Genomic DNA, 16,781 nt, shown 5'->3' with positions numbered 1-16,781 from the left:
GTGTCACCCCATGTCCCCTCGTGTCCCCTTGTGTTCTTCCCGTGTCCCGTCCCGCGCCTCATGTGTCCTCGTGTCCCCCCATGTCCTCCCCATGTTCCCCCACGTCCCCCGTATCCCCTCTGTGTCCCTCCGTGGTCTCCGTGTCCCCACCGTGTCCCACCGTGTCTCCCCGTGTCTCCCCGTTTCTCCCCCATCCCCTCGTGCCCCCCCAGCCCCATGTCCCCCGTGTCCCCTCCGTGTCGCCCGGAGGGGGTCACAGTGCCAGCCTGCAGGGGGGTTGTGGCGGGTGGGGCAGAGCCCCCGGGCAGGGAGGTGACACCGAACAGTGTCACCGCCGCGGACAGCGGAGCGGGACGAGCAGTGTCGCGCCCCCTCCCGTGCTGTCCCCACGGCGGTCGCTGTCCCCTGCAGCCCCTCTGCAAGGGGGTGTCCCCTCTGGGGAGAGCCTGGAGGAGCATCCCGGTGCTCCGAACCCTCCGGATAACGATGGGGAGGAGCTGGAGCGCCCTCGGGTCTGCCCGAGCCCCCCCTGGCAGTGCCACCTCAGCCGGGGACCGTCCCCGCTGTCCCCTGCGGGACGGACCCGGGGCCGCTCGTGGCGTGGCCGGAATCCCCCGGAGCAGCCGGCAGGAATAAAACTCGAACCGTGCTGGTTCCGTGAGTCCGGCCCCGCCCTGTCCTTGGCCGGGGGCTGTGGCCAGCAGAGCTCCGGCCTCCACAGAGACCCCGGGACAAAACTTTGTCACCCGTTTGCCCATTCTGAGCCGACAAAGAAACGGATGTTCATTGGCTCTAAATTACATAAAAATCTCTTTCATTAATTAGCGTCTGTCTTCTACGGGTGATTGGATGCTTCCTTGGGCAGGGACACCTCCCACTGTCCCAGGCTGCTCCAGCCCCAGTGCCCAGCCTGGCCTTGGGCACTGCCAGGGATCCAGGGGCAGCCCCAGCTGCTCTGGCAGTTCCAGCCCAGGCAGGAATTCCTCATTGCCCAGATCCCATCCATGCCTTCCCTCTGGCAGTGGGAGCCATTCCCTGGGTGCTGTCCCTCCGTCCCTTGTCCCCAGTCCCTCTGCAGCTCTCCTGGAGCCCCTCCAGGCCCTGCCAGGGGCTCTGAGCTCTCCCTGGATCCTTCTCCTCTGCAGGTGAGCACCCCCAGCTCTCCCAGCCTGGATCCCTGGGAACTGAGGGGCTCCAGCCCTGGAGCAGCTCCGGGGCCTCCTCTGGGCTCTCTCCAGCAGCTCCAGGTGCTGCTGCTGTGTCCCCAGGGCTGGGGCAGCTCTGCAGGTGGGGTCCCACCTGAGGGGCACCAGGGAAGGATCCCCCCTGCCCTGCTGCCCACTGGGCTCAGCCCAGGGCTGGGGGGTTCTGGGATGGGTCAGGTCCAGCTCTCAGCCCCAGCACCCCAAAATCCTTCTCCCAGGGCTGCTCCAGCTGCTCATGCCCAGCCCGGTGCCGTCAGGGTCTGACCACTGTCACCCTGTGTTTGTGCTCTGGGGCGCTGCCCCCAGAACATTCCACATCTCTGTGACCCCGAGCTGCCCCTCCCTGCTGTTCCCCGCACATGGAACCGGCCCCTCTGTGACATCACCCCGGCCTGATGGCACCATGGGCACTGCCAGGGCTGTGGGTGTCACCAGAGGTGACAGCTCTGCCACCTGCGCTGGCATCGATGGCTTTGCTGGGGCTGCTCGTCCTGCTGGCCCTGGCCGGGCCCGTGGGGGGCACCTGGGACTCCTGCAGGTCAGTGACCCGGGGGGCTCAGGGACACTCGGGGACACTCGGGGGTTCCCTGTTCCGGAGGAGCCCCTGGGGGTCCCTGTCCCTGCTGTCCCCGAGCAGGGCAGTGATGGCTGTGTGCTTCCAGAGGCACCTGCGGGCTCCGGCCATTGGATTCTGACCACAGCCCTGCTGCTGGCACGTCCCATGTGGGTGGCACCAGTGTCCCTTCAGGGTACTGGCCCGGCATCGTCAGCATCCAGGCCACCTGGGAGAACGGCACGTGGCACATGTGCACGGGTGTCCTCCTCAGCTCCCAGTGGGTGCTCACGGTCGCACACTGCTTCGCCAGGGCCGGGTAAGAGACAGCAGGGACAGAGATGTCCCCAGAGCACGGGCAGGCACCCAGCTTGCACCATGGGCCACTTCCCTGTCCACCTGGGGAAGCAGAAGGCCGGGAAATGCTGGGCTGCTGCAGCCCGTGGCTCTGCTCCCTGTCACCCCTCTGTCCATCTGCTCCCCAGGGGCATCTCCATGTGGGACGTGGTGATAGGGGCCACAGATCTGAGGCAGCCAGGCCCTGAGGCTGTGGTGAGACGCATCCAGAGGCTCCTGGTGCACCAGCACTACGTGGCTGCCACGGCCAGGAACGACATTGCCCTGGTGGAGCTGGACCAGCCCGTGGAGTGCAGCGACTACATCCAGCTGGGCTGTGTGCCCGACGCCTCACTCAGGGTCTCGGAGCTGAAATCCTGCTACATCGCCGGCTGGAACTTTGCCAGAAGTGAGTTCTCCAACAGGATGTGTGCTCCCAGGGCGAGCTGGGCACACCGGGGACACGGGCTGGGGACACGGGCTGGGCACTCCGGGGACATGGGCTGGGCACCCGGGGTCACAGACTGGGCACCCGGGGACACAGACCGGACACCCCAGGGACACAGACAGGACACCCCGGGGTCATGGGCTGGGCACCCGGGGACACGGGCTGGGCACCCGGGGACACAGACCGGACACCCCGGAGACACCCCACGGGCTGGGCACAGACAGAGTCCGGCCGCAGGACGCCAGCGGGGCCGGCTCGGAGCAGCCCGGGCTGGGGGAAGGAGTCCCCGCCAAGACGGGGCGTGGAACGGGATGAGCTGTAAGGTCCCTGCTCACCCAAACAATTCCTGCTGGCCCTGTGAAACCTCGGGGGAGCTGGGTCTGGCCCCTTCCCCAGGCCAACAGCAGGGACACAGCTGGACAACATCGCTCCGTGGGGAAGGGGCAGGGACACAGCTGGACAACATCGCTCCGTGGGGAAGGGGCAGGGACACAGCTGGACAACATCGCTCCGTGGGGAAGGGACACAGCTGGACAACATCGCTCCGTGGGGAAGGGACACAGCTGGACAACATCGCTCCGTGGGGAAGGGGCAGGGACAGGAAGGGGGTTCACCCCAGGCAGGGGAGGGGATGGGTATCGAGCTGCTGGGGGCTCATTCCCCTCTGTGCCCACAGCTCAGGGAACAGGCATGGTGCTGCAGGAGTCCAAGGTCCACCTCATGGACACAGAGCTCTGCAACAGCAGCCGGTGGTACGCGGGGGCCGTTCATGCTGACAACGTGTGTGCTGGCTACCCGCATGGGGCTATTGACACCTGCAAGGTAGGAGCCCCCCCACACAGCCAAGCCTGTCCCCTGTCCCCCCCTCCCCTCCCCACCTGCGGGTCCCTGTCCTATGTCCCCTTGTCCCCAAGCCCTGTTCCCGCCCACAAAGCCTATCCAGTGGCCCCAGCAGACCCAAAGTGTGGATGTGACCCTGGAACATCTGTTCTCTGCATATCTGGGACCCATGTGCAGAGATCAGAGAGCCCCCGACCTGTGCTGGGAATGTGCTGGGAATGCGGACCTGGCAGGGATTGGGGGAGAGGAGCCAGCCCCGGGATTGGGGGAGAGGAGCCAGCCCCGGGATTGGGGGAGAGAGGGGAGAGAGGAGCCATCCCCGGGATTGGGGGAGAGGAGCCAGCCCTGGGGCTGGGGGAGAGGAGCCAGCCCCAGGGCTGGCAGCAGCCCCTCGCTGTCACTGAACCATCTCTCCTGGCACAGGGGGACAGCGGGGGTCCCCTGGTCTGCAAGGACAACAGAGCTGACTACTACTGGCTGGTGGGATTGAACAGCTGGGGAAGAGGCTGTGACAGAGCCAGGCACCCCGGGATCTACACCTCCACTCAGCACTTCTACAACTGGATCCTGATCCAGACGAGCCTGAGCCCTGCAGACATAAGGGGTACAGCACCAGAGCCCAACTGCGCCCCGACTCCTGAGCCGGAGGTCACCATGACTTCTGAGGAGACCCCGACGCCAGGGCCAGAGCCAGAGGAAGAAACAACACCAGTGCCAGAGCCGAGGCCAGAGCTGGTGGTGCCAGGGCCAGAGCTGACTCCAGAGCCGATGCCAGAGGTGGAGCTGGTAACAGACACGGCATCAGTGCCAGAGCCAGACCTGGAAGCAGAGCTGGTGCCAGAGCCAGAGCCAGTGCCAGAGCCAACCCCAGAGCCAGAGCTGATGCCAGAGCCAGAGCCAGTACCAGAGCCAACCCCAGAGCCAGAGCTGATGCCAGAGCCAGAGCCAGTGCCAGAGCCAACCCCAGAGCCAGAGCTGATGCCAGAGCCAGAGCCAGTGCCAGAGCCAACCCCAGAGCCAGAGCCAGTGCCAGAACCGACACCAGTGCCAGTGCTAGATCAAATGTCAGAGCCGACGCCAGAACCGACGACAGCACCGACGACAGAACCGACGACAGTGCCAGTGCCAGAGCCATCGCTAGTGCCAGAGTCAACGGTAGAGCCAGAGCCAACACCAGAGCCAGAGCAGGAGCCAGAGCTGATGCCTGAGCCAGAGCCAGAGCTGGTGCCTGAGCCGGAGCCAGAGCTGGTGCCTGAGCCGGAGCCAGAGCTGGTGCCTGAGCCAGAGTCAGAGCTGGTGCCTGAGCCGGAGCCAGAGCTGGTGCCAGAGCCAACACCAGAGCCAACCATTCCCCCGATGCCCGAGGAGCCGGCGCCAACACCAGAACCAGAACCGGCACCGGATCCGGACAGGCTTCTGCTGATCTCGGTGCCGTACCAGAGCCTGGTGCAGTTCTGCAACCTGCTCAGGGATTTCCTGCAGTTCCTGAGGGACCAGCTGGGCTGAGCGGAGCCGGAGCGGACGCGGTTCTGGCTGCAGAACGCGGCCCCGGCCCGCTCCGTTCCGGCTCGGTCGCCGCCGCGGGGCCCGAGGCGGCCGCAGCCCCGGGGCCGCTCTGTCCCCCGCCCCTCCCCTGCCGCCCCCCGTGCCGCAGTCCCGTTCGCTGTTGAAACAACGCTGTTCGTGCTCCCCAGCACCGCGCTCTCTGCGCCGTTCCGCCCGCGGGCAGGGCCGGGAGCCGGGAGGGAGAACGAGCGGGGCCGGCCCGCTTCGGGAGGAGACGCGGAGCGCTCGGGGCGGAGTGGGAAAAGCGTTTAATAACGGAACGGCAGCAGCCCGGAGCCCCGAGGGAGGCGGAGCTGCGGGAGGTGCCACCCTGAGCTGCTGCGGCCACCCAGGGCTGTCCCCTCTGTCACCAGCTCCTGCCTCTGAGGCTGCCGGCACCCCCGGTCCCACCCCCGCTGTGCCCTCGGGCCCCTTGGGATCCCGGACCCGGGACATTCCCTCTGCTCCAGCGGGATCGCGGCTCCGCAGAGCTGTCCTGGCTCTGGGGGAGGCGCTGGAGCCGGTGACCCTCCCGGAACGGGTCAGGGATCCTCGATTCCGCGATCCACCCGTGTCTGGAGGTGGTTTGGGACCTGCAGCGGGCTGGCCCGGCCATGCTGGCCCGGCTGCCACCGAAGCCCGCCCTGCACGGATATCCTCAATTCGGGGCTCGGGGGGAGTCGGAGCCCCCCATGCTGCCAGGGCCGCTCAGGGCCGGCACACCCTGGGCCGTGGGGGCGGGTGGGGGGCTCGGGTGGCGGGTGCGGGTCGGTGGCAGCGGGGGCTCAGCGGGGCTCCAGGCCCCAGGCTGGCAGCGGGTTGAGCCCGGGGGGCAGCAGGGTGAAGGGGGGGCTCTCCAGGTGCTGCCAGGGCGCTGGAGCGGGGCTTCCACCGGGAGCCAGACCTGCGGGATGGACACGGGGCTCAGGCATCGCCCCCGGCGCGCCGGGCCCTGGGAGGGGACACCCAGGGGACCCCCAGCCCCAGAAGCCCGGGGTGGGCAGCTCCCGCGCTGCCCGTGGCCGAGGCCGGCCCCTCGTACCGCAGCAAGCGTCGTCCCAGGCGCAGGGCCCGGAGGCGCAGAGGTGCAGCGGAGCCGGGGGGCGCGGGTGGGGGGCGAGGCCGCGGAGGGGCTGCGCCGAGCCCGCAGGAGGGTCCGGGAGGGGCTGCGCTCGGACCAGAGAGTGCCGTGTCACAGGGCTGCTCCGGGACCAGGTCACCCCGAGGGGACCGGCAGAGGGCCGGGACGCCCCAGAGAGGGCTCCCGAGGGGAGCGCGGGCTCCAGAGGGTGCCCGAGCTTGTTGGGGTGTCCCCAGCACCCCGGGACCGCCCGTGTCCTACCTGTGCGGCAGCTGCGGCGGCGGGACCGACAGCGGGCGGGATCCAGTCGCACCAGGAGCCTGCGTGGGCACGGGCGGGGACAATGTCCTGGCTTGGGCACCGCGCGGGCCCCGGCCCGGCTCCCCGGGGCGCACGGGGAGCGGCCGCGTCCTTTCCCCAGCTCCAGCGGGGCTCTGGGAAGCAACCCCCGGGGTCCCAGCGCCAAATGTCAGCCCCCCTCCCTCCCGGGGGCGCCCCTGGGTCCCACCCCCTCCTCGGGCGGCAGGTCCCACGTCCCGTCCCCTCGGTCCTCGGGCTGTCACCTGCGCCGCCAGCCTCCTGCTGCTGCTTGTTCTCCCTTCGCCACTTGGCTCGGCGGTTCGAGAACCAGACCTGGGGAGAGGGGGGGAGCTGAGACTGCCGCCCCCCGCCCGTCCCAGGGCCCCCCGGCCCAGCTCTGAGCTCCGGGACACGGGCTCGTCACAGCCCGGGGGTGAGCAGTGACGGGGAGGGACGCGGGCACAGAAAGGATCCCAGACATGGGCACGGGCGTGGGCAGAGGAATGCCCGTGTCCCGATCCCAGGCACGCACATGGGCACGGGCAGAGAAAAGGGTTTGATTCTGGGCATCAGAAGGGTCTTGATCCCAAACATGGACATGGACAAGGGGTTCCATCCCGGGAATGGGCACGGTCCTGGGCAGAGGAAGGCTTTGATCCTGCGTCTTCCCCAACTCATGGGCTGGGAGCACACTCCAGGCTCCGGGCGTGTCCCCGGCGCAGGGCACGGGACCCTCGGGGCTGCTCTGGTGTGTGCTCTGCCGTGCTGAGGGGGCGGGCAGCGCTGTCCTGGCACGGGGGACTCGCTGCTGGCACTGCCTGCACACCCAGAGGCCGGCAGTGGGAAGGGGCTGCTGTGCACCGGGAGAGGCTCGGCAGGGGCACAGGGATGTGGGTCTGGAGCTATTCGGAGGAACGTGTGAGGGGTGTGTGCCAGGGAGTGTGCCAGGGAGTGTGCCAGGTGTACGGTGAAGAGACCCCCGAGCCAGGAGAAGCCCAGCCCTGGGGAGTCACTCCCGCCAGCCGGAGCCCGTCCCCTCCCCTGTCGCCAGCAGCCGTGACACGGTTTGGAGATGTCCCCGAAGGCAGGAGGGCTCCCTGCCCCCCTGACCGGCGACCCCAATCCCGGCGGTCCCTCCGGGCTGCTCCGGCCCCCGGGACGCGGCCGCGCTCCCTTCCGGAGCGAGGCGTGTCCCCTCTTACCCTGATGGTGGTGTCGGGCAGCTGGGTGGCCGCGGCCAGGCTCTCGCGGGTGGCGCTGTCCGGGTACTGTCCCCTCTGGAACTCTGCAAGGGCATCGAGGTGAGCGGGGTCAGGTCGGGGCAGCCACCCCCGGCACCCGGGCAGGAGATGCCAGGACGTGACTGCAGCCGGACCGCGGGGCCAGGGGACTGGGGTGCTCTGGGGTGTTCTGGGGTGTTCTGGGGTGTTCTGGGATGCTCTGGGGTGGTTTGGGGCCCCGCAGCGGTGGCCGGGCCGACCACAGGAGGCATTTCCCCCTGGGGAACCGTCCCGCTCGGAGCCGGCATCCCGCGGGGAGCACACCTTCCTCCAGAGCCTCCGCCTGCTGCCTGGAGAACACGGTCCGGTTCCTGCCCCCGCTCCTGTGCCCGGGGCCCGGCGGCAGCCGCCGGCCGGGAGCGCAGCCCGGCGGGGGCTCCTGGCTGCCCGGGGCCGCGGGGGGCTGCGGGGCCGGGGGCGCGGCCGGAGGGGACACTGCGGGGACAGAGAGGCAGAAGTTGGAGGCGCACCCGGTGCTGGGGACTCCTCGGAGGGACCGGGAAGGGTCAAGAGGGGTCCGAGCTCTGGGGCAAGGCTCACCCCGTGGCCGCGGGTCCCGGGGCTCGGCCGCCAGCCGGAGGTCGCTGGGCAGGGTCCTGAGCACGCGGTTGATGGAGGAGACCTGGGCAGGGGAGAGGGGATGTGCCGGGAGGGGACGGGACCCCCGGGGCTGCAGGGGGACAGGAATGGAGGGGGAGCTGTCTCTGGGATGCTCTCCGGAGCCAGGGATTCTCCGGCCCAGGGCCGAGCCCGTCTGCTCCCGGTTTGTGATGCAGGATCCCGGAATCCCGGGGACCGACAGAATCTAACGGAAGGCGATTGGCCCGGCGGGGGATCGGCAGGGTGGGTCTGTCCTTGGGAAGCACAGCTCGCCCTGCCCAGCAGGGACACTTGTCACGGAGCCACCCGAGGAAGCAGCCGGACCCGGGGGTGGCTGTCGGGGCTCTGCTTCAGCCGGGAAGGAGCGGTTTGCCTTCCCCTCCCCACCCGCTCCAGCTCGGCGTCTCACCAAGCACCGAGCCCTTCCCTACGGATCCTTCCCATTCCCGAGTCCTTCCCACGGGCCCGAGCCCTTTCCATCACTCCGAGCCCTTCCCGGGGCATCCACCGCACTGCCCCGGGCCCTTCCCAGGACATCCACCCCACTGCCCCGGGCCCTTCCAAGGACATCCACCGCACTGCCCCAAGCCCTTCCAAGGACATCCACCCCACTGCCCCGAGCCCTTCCAAGGACATCCACCGCACTGCCCCGGGCCCTTCCCGGACATCCACCCCACTGCCCCGGGCCCTTCCCCGCTCACCATTCCCACCTCCCGCCCCCCGGCCGTGGGGCCGGGCCCCCTGCCCTGCCTGGCCCGGGAACCCCCGCAGCCCCGGGGCTCTCCGGCTGAACTCACGCTGGGGATGCCGCTGCTGGCGCAGATTCCCTCGGCGTGCAGCTGCCGGCGGATCTCCCAGGCGAAGAGCCCGGGCTGCTCCAGCTTCAGCCGCGCGATCCTGGCCACCACGGCGGGGGTGGCCATGCGGGGCTTGCTGCCCCCCACTGCCTTGGGACCCACGGCCCCCGTCCGGTAGTAGCGGCCCAGGATTTTGCTGACGCAGCCGTTGGACACCTGCGGACAGAACTTCAGCGCGGGGAGGATTTGGGAGGGGCAGGAGACCCCCAGCCCCGGGCCGGGCGCACCTTGAGGCTGCGGGAGATGTCGGAGCTGCGGGCGCCGCTGGCCGCCAGCGCGATGATTCTCTGCCTCTTGCACGTGGGGAGGGGGCGGCCGTTCAGGAAGAGCCCCCCGAGCTGGTTCACCCCGCTGGGCCCTGGGGAGGGGGACAGGGGTGGGGGGGACCGGGGCTGCCGATCCCGCCCTCCCGGCTTCCCAGGACTGCCCCGGGAAGGAGGCCAGGAGCGGTGGAGCTGAGGGGGTCTGGAGGGGCTGGGCAGGGGGAGCTGGGGCTTGCAGGGACGTGGGGCTCGGTGCTGGGGGTGGGTGCAGGCCCAGGAATCAGGAAAAACATCCCCTGGAAGAGCACGGGGAGAATTTGGGAAGGGCAGGGAGGTGACAGTCTAGGGGGCTGGATGTCCCCGGGAGCCGGGAGGGCCCTGCGGAGCCGCGGGTGGGCGGACACGTTTGTGCCGGAGCAGGGAATGGTGGCACGGCACATCCCCGACCCTCGCCCGGAGCCGCCGCGTTCCTCACCTCGGTGTTGCATCGTGGAGAGGCTTCACGGGGCTGTGGGTGCCTGGGAATTCCCCGTGGGACACGGGGGATGCTGCGGGGCCGGATAAATCAGCGCCGCTGTCCAGGGCTCAGCCACGACCCTGCTGCGAGGAGGAGGGACAAGGGCAGGAATCTTGGAGCACAAGATGGGAACAGTTGAGGCAACTTGGGAAGTCCTTGTGCTCCAGGCACAGCGGATAAAGACCCGAAAAAGAGGTCACAGGGCTCTGGAGAGGCTCGGGAGACACCGGGAATGCTGCCGGTGCTGCCCGCACTGAGCAGCCACCGGTACGGAGCGGAGCCGCCGCGGCTGAGTCACATCCCAGCGCCTGCAGAGCTCCCCTGGACACCCCACGGGGGACAGGGGGTCCCCACGCGCACCCCACCCCAGCTGGTGCCGGGATACACAGGGAATGGAGGGATCCCCCACGCCCACCACGCTCCCAGCCAGGAATTCCTCATTGCCCAGATCCCATCCATGCCTGCCCTCTGGCACTGGGAGCCATTCCCTGGGTGCTGTCCCTCCATCCCTTGTCCCCAGTCCCTCTGCAGCTCTCCTGGAGCCCCTCCAGGCCCTGGAAGGGCTCTGAGCTCTCCCTGGATCCTTTCTGTCGCCATGCTGGACACTCCCAGCCCTCCCAGCCTGGCTCCATGGGATTTCCCAGCAGGATTCCCACAGGGACACCGGTGCCAGTGCCTCTCCTGCCTGAGCAGCAGCGGAGCCACAGAGGTGCCACCGAGCCGGGCGGCTGCTGCTCCCCCCACGGCCTTGCCAGAGCCCCCAGTCCACCCGGGGTTTCACCTGGAACATCCCAAAACCCTCCCAGTAGCCCCAGTGTGGGGCTTTCCCTGCCACATTCCCCAGATCCCACCGCGCCTCTTCCCTGCACAGCCCGAGGGAGTTTGGCGACACCGACCCTGGGAAACCCAGGAAAAGCCAAATAAATCCAACAATAGGGACAAGCCCGCGGGTTTCCAGCAGGTGAGCGGCAAAGCCGAGGCGCATCCCGTCCGCCTCTGCTCGGAGAGGGATGGACCGCCCCGGGAGACCGCGGAGGCTGCTCCGGGAGAGAGGGAGGGAAGGAGAACAGCACACGAGTCCCCTCGGGGGCCGCGCAGCCCTCAGCGCTCCCTGCCTTGGCCCGTGCTGTGCCCGCAGGTGACACAGGGATTTCTCTCCCTCAGGGAAAGCCTGTGGGGAGGCTGGGAGCACTGGGAAAGCCGAGCTGCGAGCCCTCGGTGCCCCCGGGGTGGTGCCGAAGAGCCCTGGAGCCGGGATGAGCTCGGTCCCTGCGCGGCGCAGGGACAAGGAGCCAGCGGGGAGCAGCGAGGCCGGGCCAGAGCCGGCACCTCCCGGGGACCCCGGAGCTTCTCCCGGTAAAAGCCCGCTCGCCACCAATTCCTGCAGCCTCCACAGGCAGGGAAGGACGCCCGGGAGAGCGGGAATGCCCGGAGCGGCGCAAGGAGGTACCTGTGGAGCCTCGAGGGAGCTGGACCGGAGCGTCCCGGGAGCCGGGCGGGCGCTCAGTGCCGGCAGCGGGGCCGTGATGTCACCGCAGGAGGGAGAGGAGGACGGGGAGGAAGGGGCGGCCCGATGCGACCGCGCCCAGCACACGCCCGGCCCGGGGGGCTCCGTCGGGCCTCGGGGGCTCTCGGGGCCCCCCGGGCCGGGAACGGAGTCGGGGCCGGGTGATCGCCGGTGTTTCAGCACCTGCGGCCGGCGGACAGCACGGCCCGGCCGCGTCCCCGCGCCCCGGAGCATCCCCGGGGATCCCCCGGCGGAGCCCCCTGAGGGGCTTCGCTCCCGCGTCTCTCCCGCAAAGCAAACAGGGACATATGGGATTCAATCATAAATCCACCTTCGCTTTTATTACATCGATTTAATTTATTTTGGGTGCTGAACAAATAGAAGGCGGCCCCCGGGGTGGCGGCTGGGCCCCGGCGGGGACTCCCCGGTGTGCTCCAGGCGAGGCACCGGCACAGATGGCCCCTTCTTGGAAGATTAAAAAAAAAACAACGTTGTAAACCTTTCAAGTAAAATATTTGAAGAGCAAATATTAGCCAGCGAGGAGCCCATCACCGTGGCCCTCCGCGCCCGGCCCCGCGAGTCATCCAGCGTTATTTGCACCCCGGCCCCGGCCCCCGGGCTCCGCACTGCTGCCCGCCTTTGGAAAATACCATATGCTCCGAATTACATATTAACCACGGCCCTGCGGGGCCCGGGCCCGGCCCCGGCCCCCGGGGAGCCGCCGCGCCGCCCCCCCGCCGCCCCCGGGGCGCCCCGGCTGTCCCGCACCCTGGAGCCGTGCTCGGGCTCCCGGCGGCTCGGGGAGCGCCGGCACCCAGGGACGGGTCCCCCCGCTCCGCGCCGGCCACCTGGGACCCCCCCGCTCCGCCCCGGCCGTGGGGGAGCCCCGGAGGAGCCCCCGGGCCGGGCCAGCCCCGTGCGTAACGCGACCGCGGGGAGCGGGGCGCGGGGCTCGGCGGCGGGGCCGGGGGGCAGGGCCCGGCCCTGTTCCCGTGTCCCCGGGCCCTGGCGGGGGGCGGCGCGGGGGGCTCCGGGCCGGCCCCGGAGCGGCGGGGATGCCCCCGGGGCTGTGCGCGCTGGGACCGGGCGCGCCGAGCTCCGGTGCGCACAGCCCCGGCCGGCTCCGCGCCGCTCCCCGGCCGGCCCCGCGGTGCCCCGGCGGCGGGAGGAGCCCCCGGAGCCTCCTGGGGAGCTGGGAGAGCACCGCGGGCCCGGGGGAGGCGGCGGCGGCGGGCACCGGGCCGTGCGTCCCTGGCGTGGCGAGGGCGCGGCGGCTGCTGCGGCCTCGGGCACCGGAAACCGGGCCGGGGAAAGGCGGGGAGGAGAGCGGGGAGAGGGGCAGAGACGGGACGGGGGAGATGTGGAGAGGGGATGATGTGGGGAGGTGGAAAGAGAGATGGACACGTGGAGAGCAGAGATGGAGAGAGGGTGAAATGGAGAGCTGGAGACGCGGAGGGATGGAGTCGGGAAGAGACAGGGAGGTGGAGAGGAGGGCACGGGAGAGGTGGAGAGAGATGGAGAGGTGGTGAAAGGGAGAGAAGGAGAGGAGGAGATGAGGACAAGAAGGGGGACAGATGTTGGGACATGGAGAGGTGACAGTGTGGAGAGGAGGAGACATGGAGACAAGGACACAGAGAGGAGAAAAGGCAGAAGTGGAGAAATGCTAAAATGGAGAGGTGGAGAGGTGGAGGCAGAATTATGGAGACATGGAAAGGTGGAGAGGTGAAGGTGTGAAGACGTGGAATGGTGGAGAGGGGGAAAAGGAGAGGTGTGGAGGTGTAATCAGGGAGCTGGGAGAGGTGCAAAGGCAGAAGTGGAGCGGTGGAGACATCTGGGGACATGGAGAGGGGGGGACCGAGCTCTGGAGGGGCGGAGGGAAGATCCAGCACCCACCGTGCCATTTGTGCTTCTGTCACCTCGCCCTGCCCCTCGGGGAGAGCTTTTGCAGGGATTCTGAGGGTGCTGAGCACCCCAGGGATAGCCAGGGGACGCTTCCCTCGGAAAGGCCGCGTGCCCCCAGGCAGCAGCTGGCACACGGTGCCTCTGCCCGGGTGGCCGCGAATGCCAGCGCACAGCGGGGGGTGGTGGGGACCCGAGTGTCCCCTGCTGCCAGCACCTGGTACACTAAAGGCAAAGGCAGAAAGGCCCGGCCGGCAAGGCCCGGCCCGAAAGGAAAAGGAAGGAGTCAATTCCCTGCCCGGCCCGGCCCGGCCCCTGCCCGCCTTCAGTGCCCCGGCCCGGCCCGGCCCGGCCCGGCCCGGCCCGACCGGCCCTTCCCTGCCTTACCTGCCCACCTGCCCGGCCCGGCCCGGCCGGCCCGGTCCTTCGTCCCGTCCCGCCGGCCCTGCCCGTGCCTTCCGGCCCGGCACTTCCGCGCCCGGCCCGTGCCCTGCCCGGCCCGTCCGGCCCGTGCCCGTCCCGGCCCGGCCAGGCCGGCACGGCTTCGCCTCCCGGCTTCCATGCCCTTCCAGGCCCGCCTTCCCGTGCCCTTCCCGGCCCGGACCCGTGTCCCGGCCCGTGCCCGGCCCGTCCGTCCGGCCCGGCCCGGATTCCCGTTGCACTATGCCCTGCCCGTCCCCGTGTCCCGTCCCGTGGCCGGCCGAGGACCGGCAAGACCGGCCCGGCACGGCTTCAGCCGGCCCGGCCCGGCAGCCGTGCCCGGCCAGGCCAGGCCCGGCCAGGAACGGACCGGACCTGCATGCCCGGCACAAGGACCGACCAGGCCCGGTCCGCGACCGAGCCCGGACGGAAAGGAACGGAAAGGAAAGGAAAGAAAGGAAGGAAAGGAAAGGGAAGAACCCGGTCCCCACTGTCCCGCCCCAGCGCAGTATCACGGGGCGTGTTGGGGACACCGGGGGCTGTGGCGGGGAAGCACAGAGCTCCCCAAAGGAGGGCGTGTCCCAGGAAAGGCGCTCATGGCAGCAGCTCAGCAGGGAGGGGTGTCCCCACGGCTCTGCGGGGAGTTTGCAGGGCACAGGGATCCAGCTGAGCAGATCCACCACCTCCACCTTTATATCCAGCTCCATTTTCATCTGCATCTTCGTTTCTTTTCCATCTTCATTTCTGCCTCAGTATTCTTGTCTTAGTCTCCATCTCCATCTGTATTTTGTCTTAATCTCCATCTTTATATCCTTTTTTTTTCCTCTGCTTCATCTCCATCTCTGCTTTTACCTCCATCCCATCTCCTCCTCCACTCCCAGACCGTCTCCATCTCCATTCCCAATCCCATTCCCCACCTTCGTCCCCGTTTCCATCCCATGCCCATCCCACTGTCTCGGGGCTGTTCCAGAGGGAGGGACCGGGAGAGCCCCGCGCAGCCCGGGCCGTGGCTCGGGCAGAGCTGCCCCGCTCGGGGCTCGGGGCTCGCTTTCCCCTGCACTGCCCGTCCCTGGTCCCAGCGGCCGTGCCCAGAGCGGCTCTGCCCTCTGGTGTCCCTGCAGGAGGCGGTGCCGAACCCTCCCCGCCTGGCAGCACGGCTGGCGCTGTGACAGCGATCCTTGTCCCCATGCCAGGCTGGCACCAGGAACGGCGTGTGCGGGCACTGGGGTCTGGAGCTGGGAAGGGACACGGGGGAGAGGAACCCTGCAGGGACAGCGGGTGAGGAGCTGGGAGGAAGGAGGGGACCTGCTCTGCCAGAGGAGTGACAGCAGCACCGCCCGGGAATGGGACAGGGGGGCACAAGGACAGGGAGGGACACAGGGACAGGGAGGGAGATGGGAATGGGGACAGTGTGGCACAGGGGCAGGGAGAGACACGGGAACAGGGAAAGGGAGAGACACAGGGACAGGGAGGGACACAGGGACAGGGAGGGACACAGGGGACAGGGAGGGAAACGGGAATGGGGACAGAGTGGAACAGGGACAGGGAGGGACACAGGACTGGGGACATGGAGGAAAACAGGAATGGGAACAGGGTCGTGAAGGGAAAAGGGAACAGGGACAGGGAGAGGATGGAACAGGGATGTGGAGGGACACAGGACCAGGAAAATGAAGAAGGTGGAACAGGGATGTCGACGGGATGGAACAAGGACACAGAGGGGATGAAACAGGGACGTGGAGGGACAAGGAACAGGGACAGGGATAGGATAGAACAGAGACATGGAGGGACACAGGACCAGGGAAATGGAGGAGGTGGAACATGGACATGGAGTGGTGCAGGACCAGGGAGGGAATGGAATGGGGACATGAAGAGGAACAGGAATGGGACCAGGGACCCAGAGGGAGTGGAGCAGACACAGAGGGAGCAGATCAGGGAATGCCATTATCCCGGGAGACTCCCGCAGCGAGGCACAGCTGCCAAAGCACCGCAGCTCATGGCTGGGGTTTTGTCTGGAGCTCAGTGCCTGCATTCCCTGAGCAGCACTGGCTGGAGCAGGAGCGGCAGGGCCCCCATCCCACAGGGAACATTGCCACTGGCTCAGAGGAACCAGGTCCCAGGGTCCCCCCAGTCCCAGGGCACCCCCAGGCTGCCCACAGGGATGGGCACTGGGATAATCGGATGTGGGATAAACAGGTTTAGGAATTCCCATCCCTGCCCACAGGAGACCTGGCAGTTCCGGGGCTCCACACCCAGTTCCCGGTGTTCCCTCTCCTCATCCCAGCTCAGAGCCAGCTCTGGGGATGGCTGGGAGGGCAGAGGGATGAGGAGCAGCTCCCAGGGGATCCACTCAGCATTCCCATCCCTGGCAGTGCCCCAAGCTGGACAGTGGGGCTGGAGCAGCCTGGGACAGTGGGAGGTGTCCCTGCCATGGCAGGGGTGGCACTGCAGGGGCTCTGGGGGTCGTTTCCCACCCATCCCAGGATTCCCTGATTTCCCTCCCTCTGTCGCTCCCATCTGCCCGTCCAAGGCTGTTTTGCACCAATCTGGGCTTTCCCCTGCAGAAGGTCACCCTGCTCCTCACTGAGCACCAGGATGCCTGGAAAATCCCATTATTTTCCCATGCAGAAAGCACGGGTGGAAGTTAAAAGCCCAGATGACTCAGCCGACCAAGAAAACTGAATTTATCCCCACGTTCCCACCTACAATTTCACTTTCTTTTCCATCAAAATGATTATTATTACAGGATTCGGGCTAAAAGAGGCAATTTGGGGGCTTGTAGGTGTCCTCCCCATCATTTCTGGTGGAATGCAGGTGCAAGATGGGACAGTGATGTGGCAGGCCCAGAAATTCCATGGATCAGGATAATGGAGCTGCTTTTCCAGGTTTAGCCCCGAAAAAGGGGCTAAATAATTAAAAACGGGGAGAAAACCAAGAAATAAATAAATTACCATTAAAAAGGCTGGAGCAGGGAGATCAGAAGTGGTGGAAGGTTGTGGCAGGTAGGGAGAGGGTGGGAAGGGGATTCCTCATGGACTGGGAGACTCTGGCACAGCCGGTGCAGCAAAATCTGGGAGCGGGACCGCCGGGACCCGCCGGGAAAGGGGCGGGGGCTGCACCGGAGCACACGTGG

At 68.1% G+C, this 16,781-nt stretch overlaps 3 protein-coding genes across 3 annotated transcripts in view; 2 read left to right on the top strand and 1 right to left on the bottom strand.

The window, feature by feature from the left end:
- Positions 1-1,657: 1,657 nt before the first annotated feature.
- On the top strand, positions 1,658-4,888 carry LOC127060791 (acrosin-like). The gene is made up of 6 exons (XM_050985113.1): positions 1,658-1,743; positions 1,868-2,077; positions 2,244-2,503; positions 3,219-3,364; positions 3,806-4,168; positions 4,622-4,888. Exons 1-6 carry the CDS (start codon positions 1,673-1,675, stop codon positions 4,886-4,888), a joined length of 1,317 nt encoding a protein of 438 aa, XP_050841070.1. The 5' UTR covers positions 1,658-1,672.
- A 697-nt stretch (positions 4,889-5,585) lies between these two features.
- PAX4 (paired box 4) lies at positions 5,586-9,796 on the bottom strand. The gene is made up of 10 exons (XM_050985106.1): positions 9,784-9,796; positions 9,273-9,403; positions 8,986-9,201; positions 8,129-8,210; positions 7,853-8,023; positions 7,511-7,593; positions 6,585-6,641; positions 6,270-6,442; positions 5,970-6,093; positions 5,586-5,879 (listed from the first exon to the last, which is right to left on the bottom strand). Exons 1-10 carry the CDS (start codon positions 9,794-9,796, stop codon positions 5,586-5,588), a joined length of 1,344 nt encoding a protein of 447 aa, XP_050841063.1.
- A 1,453-nt stretch (positions 9,797-11,249) lies between these two features.
- SND1 (staphylococcal nuclease and tudor domain containing 1) overlaps positions 11,250-16,781 on the top strand; it is a 72,553-nt gene continuing 67,021 nt past the window's right edge. The window contains exons 1-2 of the mRNA XM_050985098.1: positions 11,250-11,621; positions 13,804-13,998. Coding sequence (XP_050841055.1) covers positions 11,250-11,621; positions 13,804-13,998 — 567 coding nt within the window. The remainder of the gene's footprint in view (positions 11,622-13,803; positions 13,999-16,781) is intronic.

Source organism: Serinus canaria, chromosome 1A (genome assembly GCF_022539315.1).
Source record: "Serinus canaria isolate serCan28SL12 chromosome 1A, serCan2020, whole genome shotgun sequence".
Lineage (NCBI taxonomy): Eukaryota > Metazoa > Chordata > Aves > Passeriformes > Fringillidae > Serinus > Serinus canaria.
Note: the sequence above shows the minus strand (reverse complement) of the source record. Positions and strands in the feature narration are given on the sequence as shown.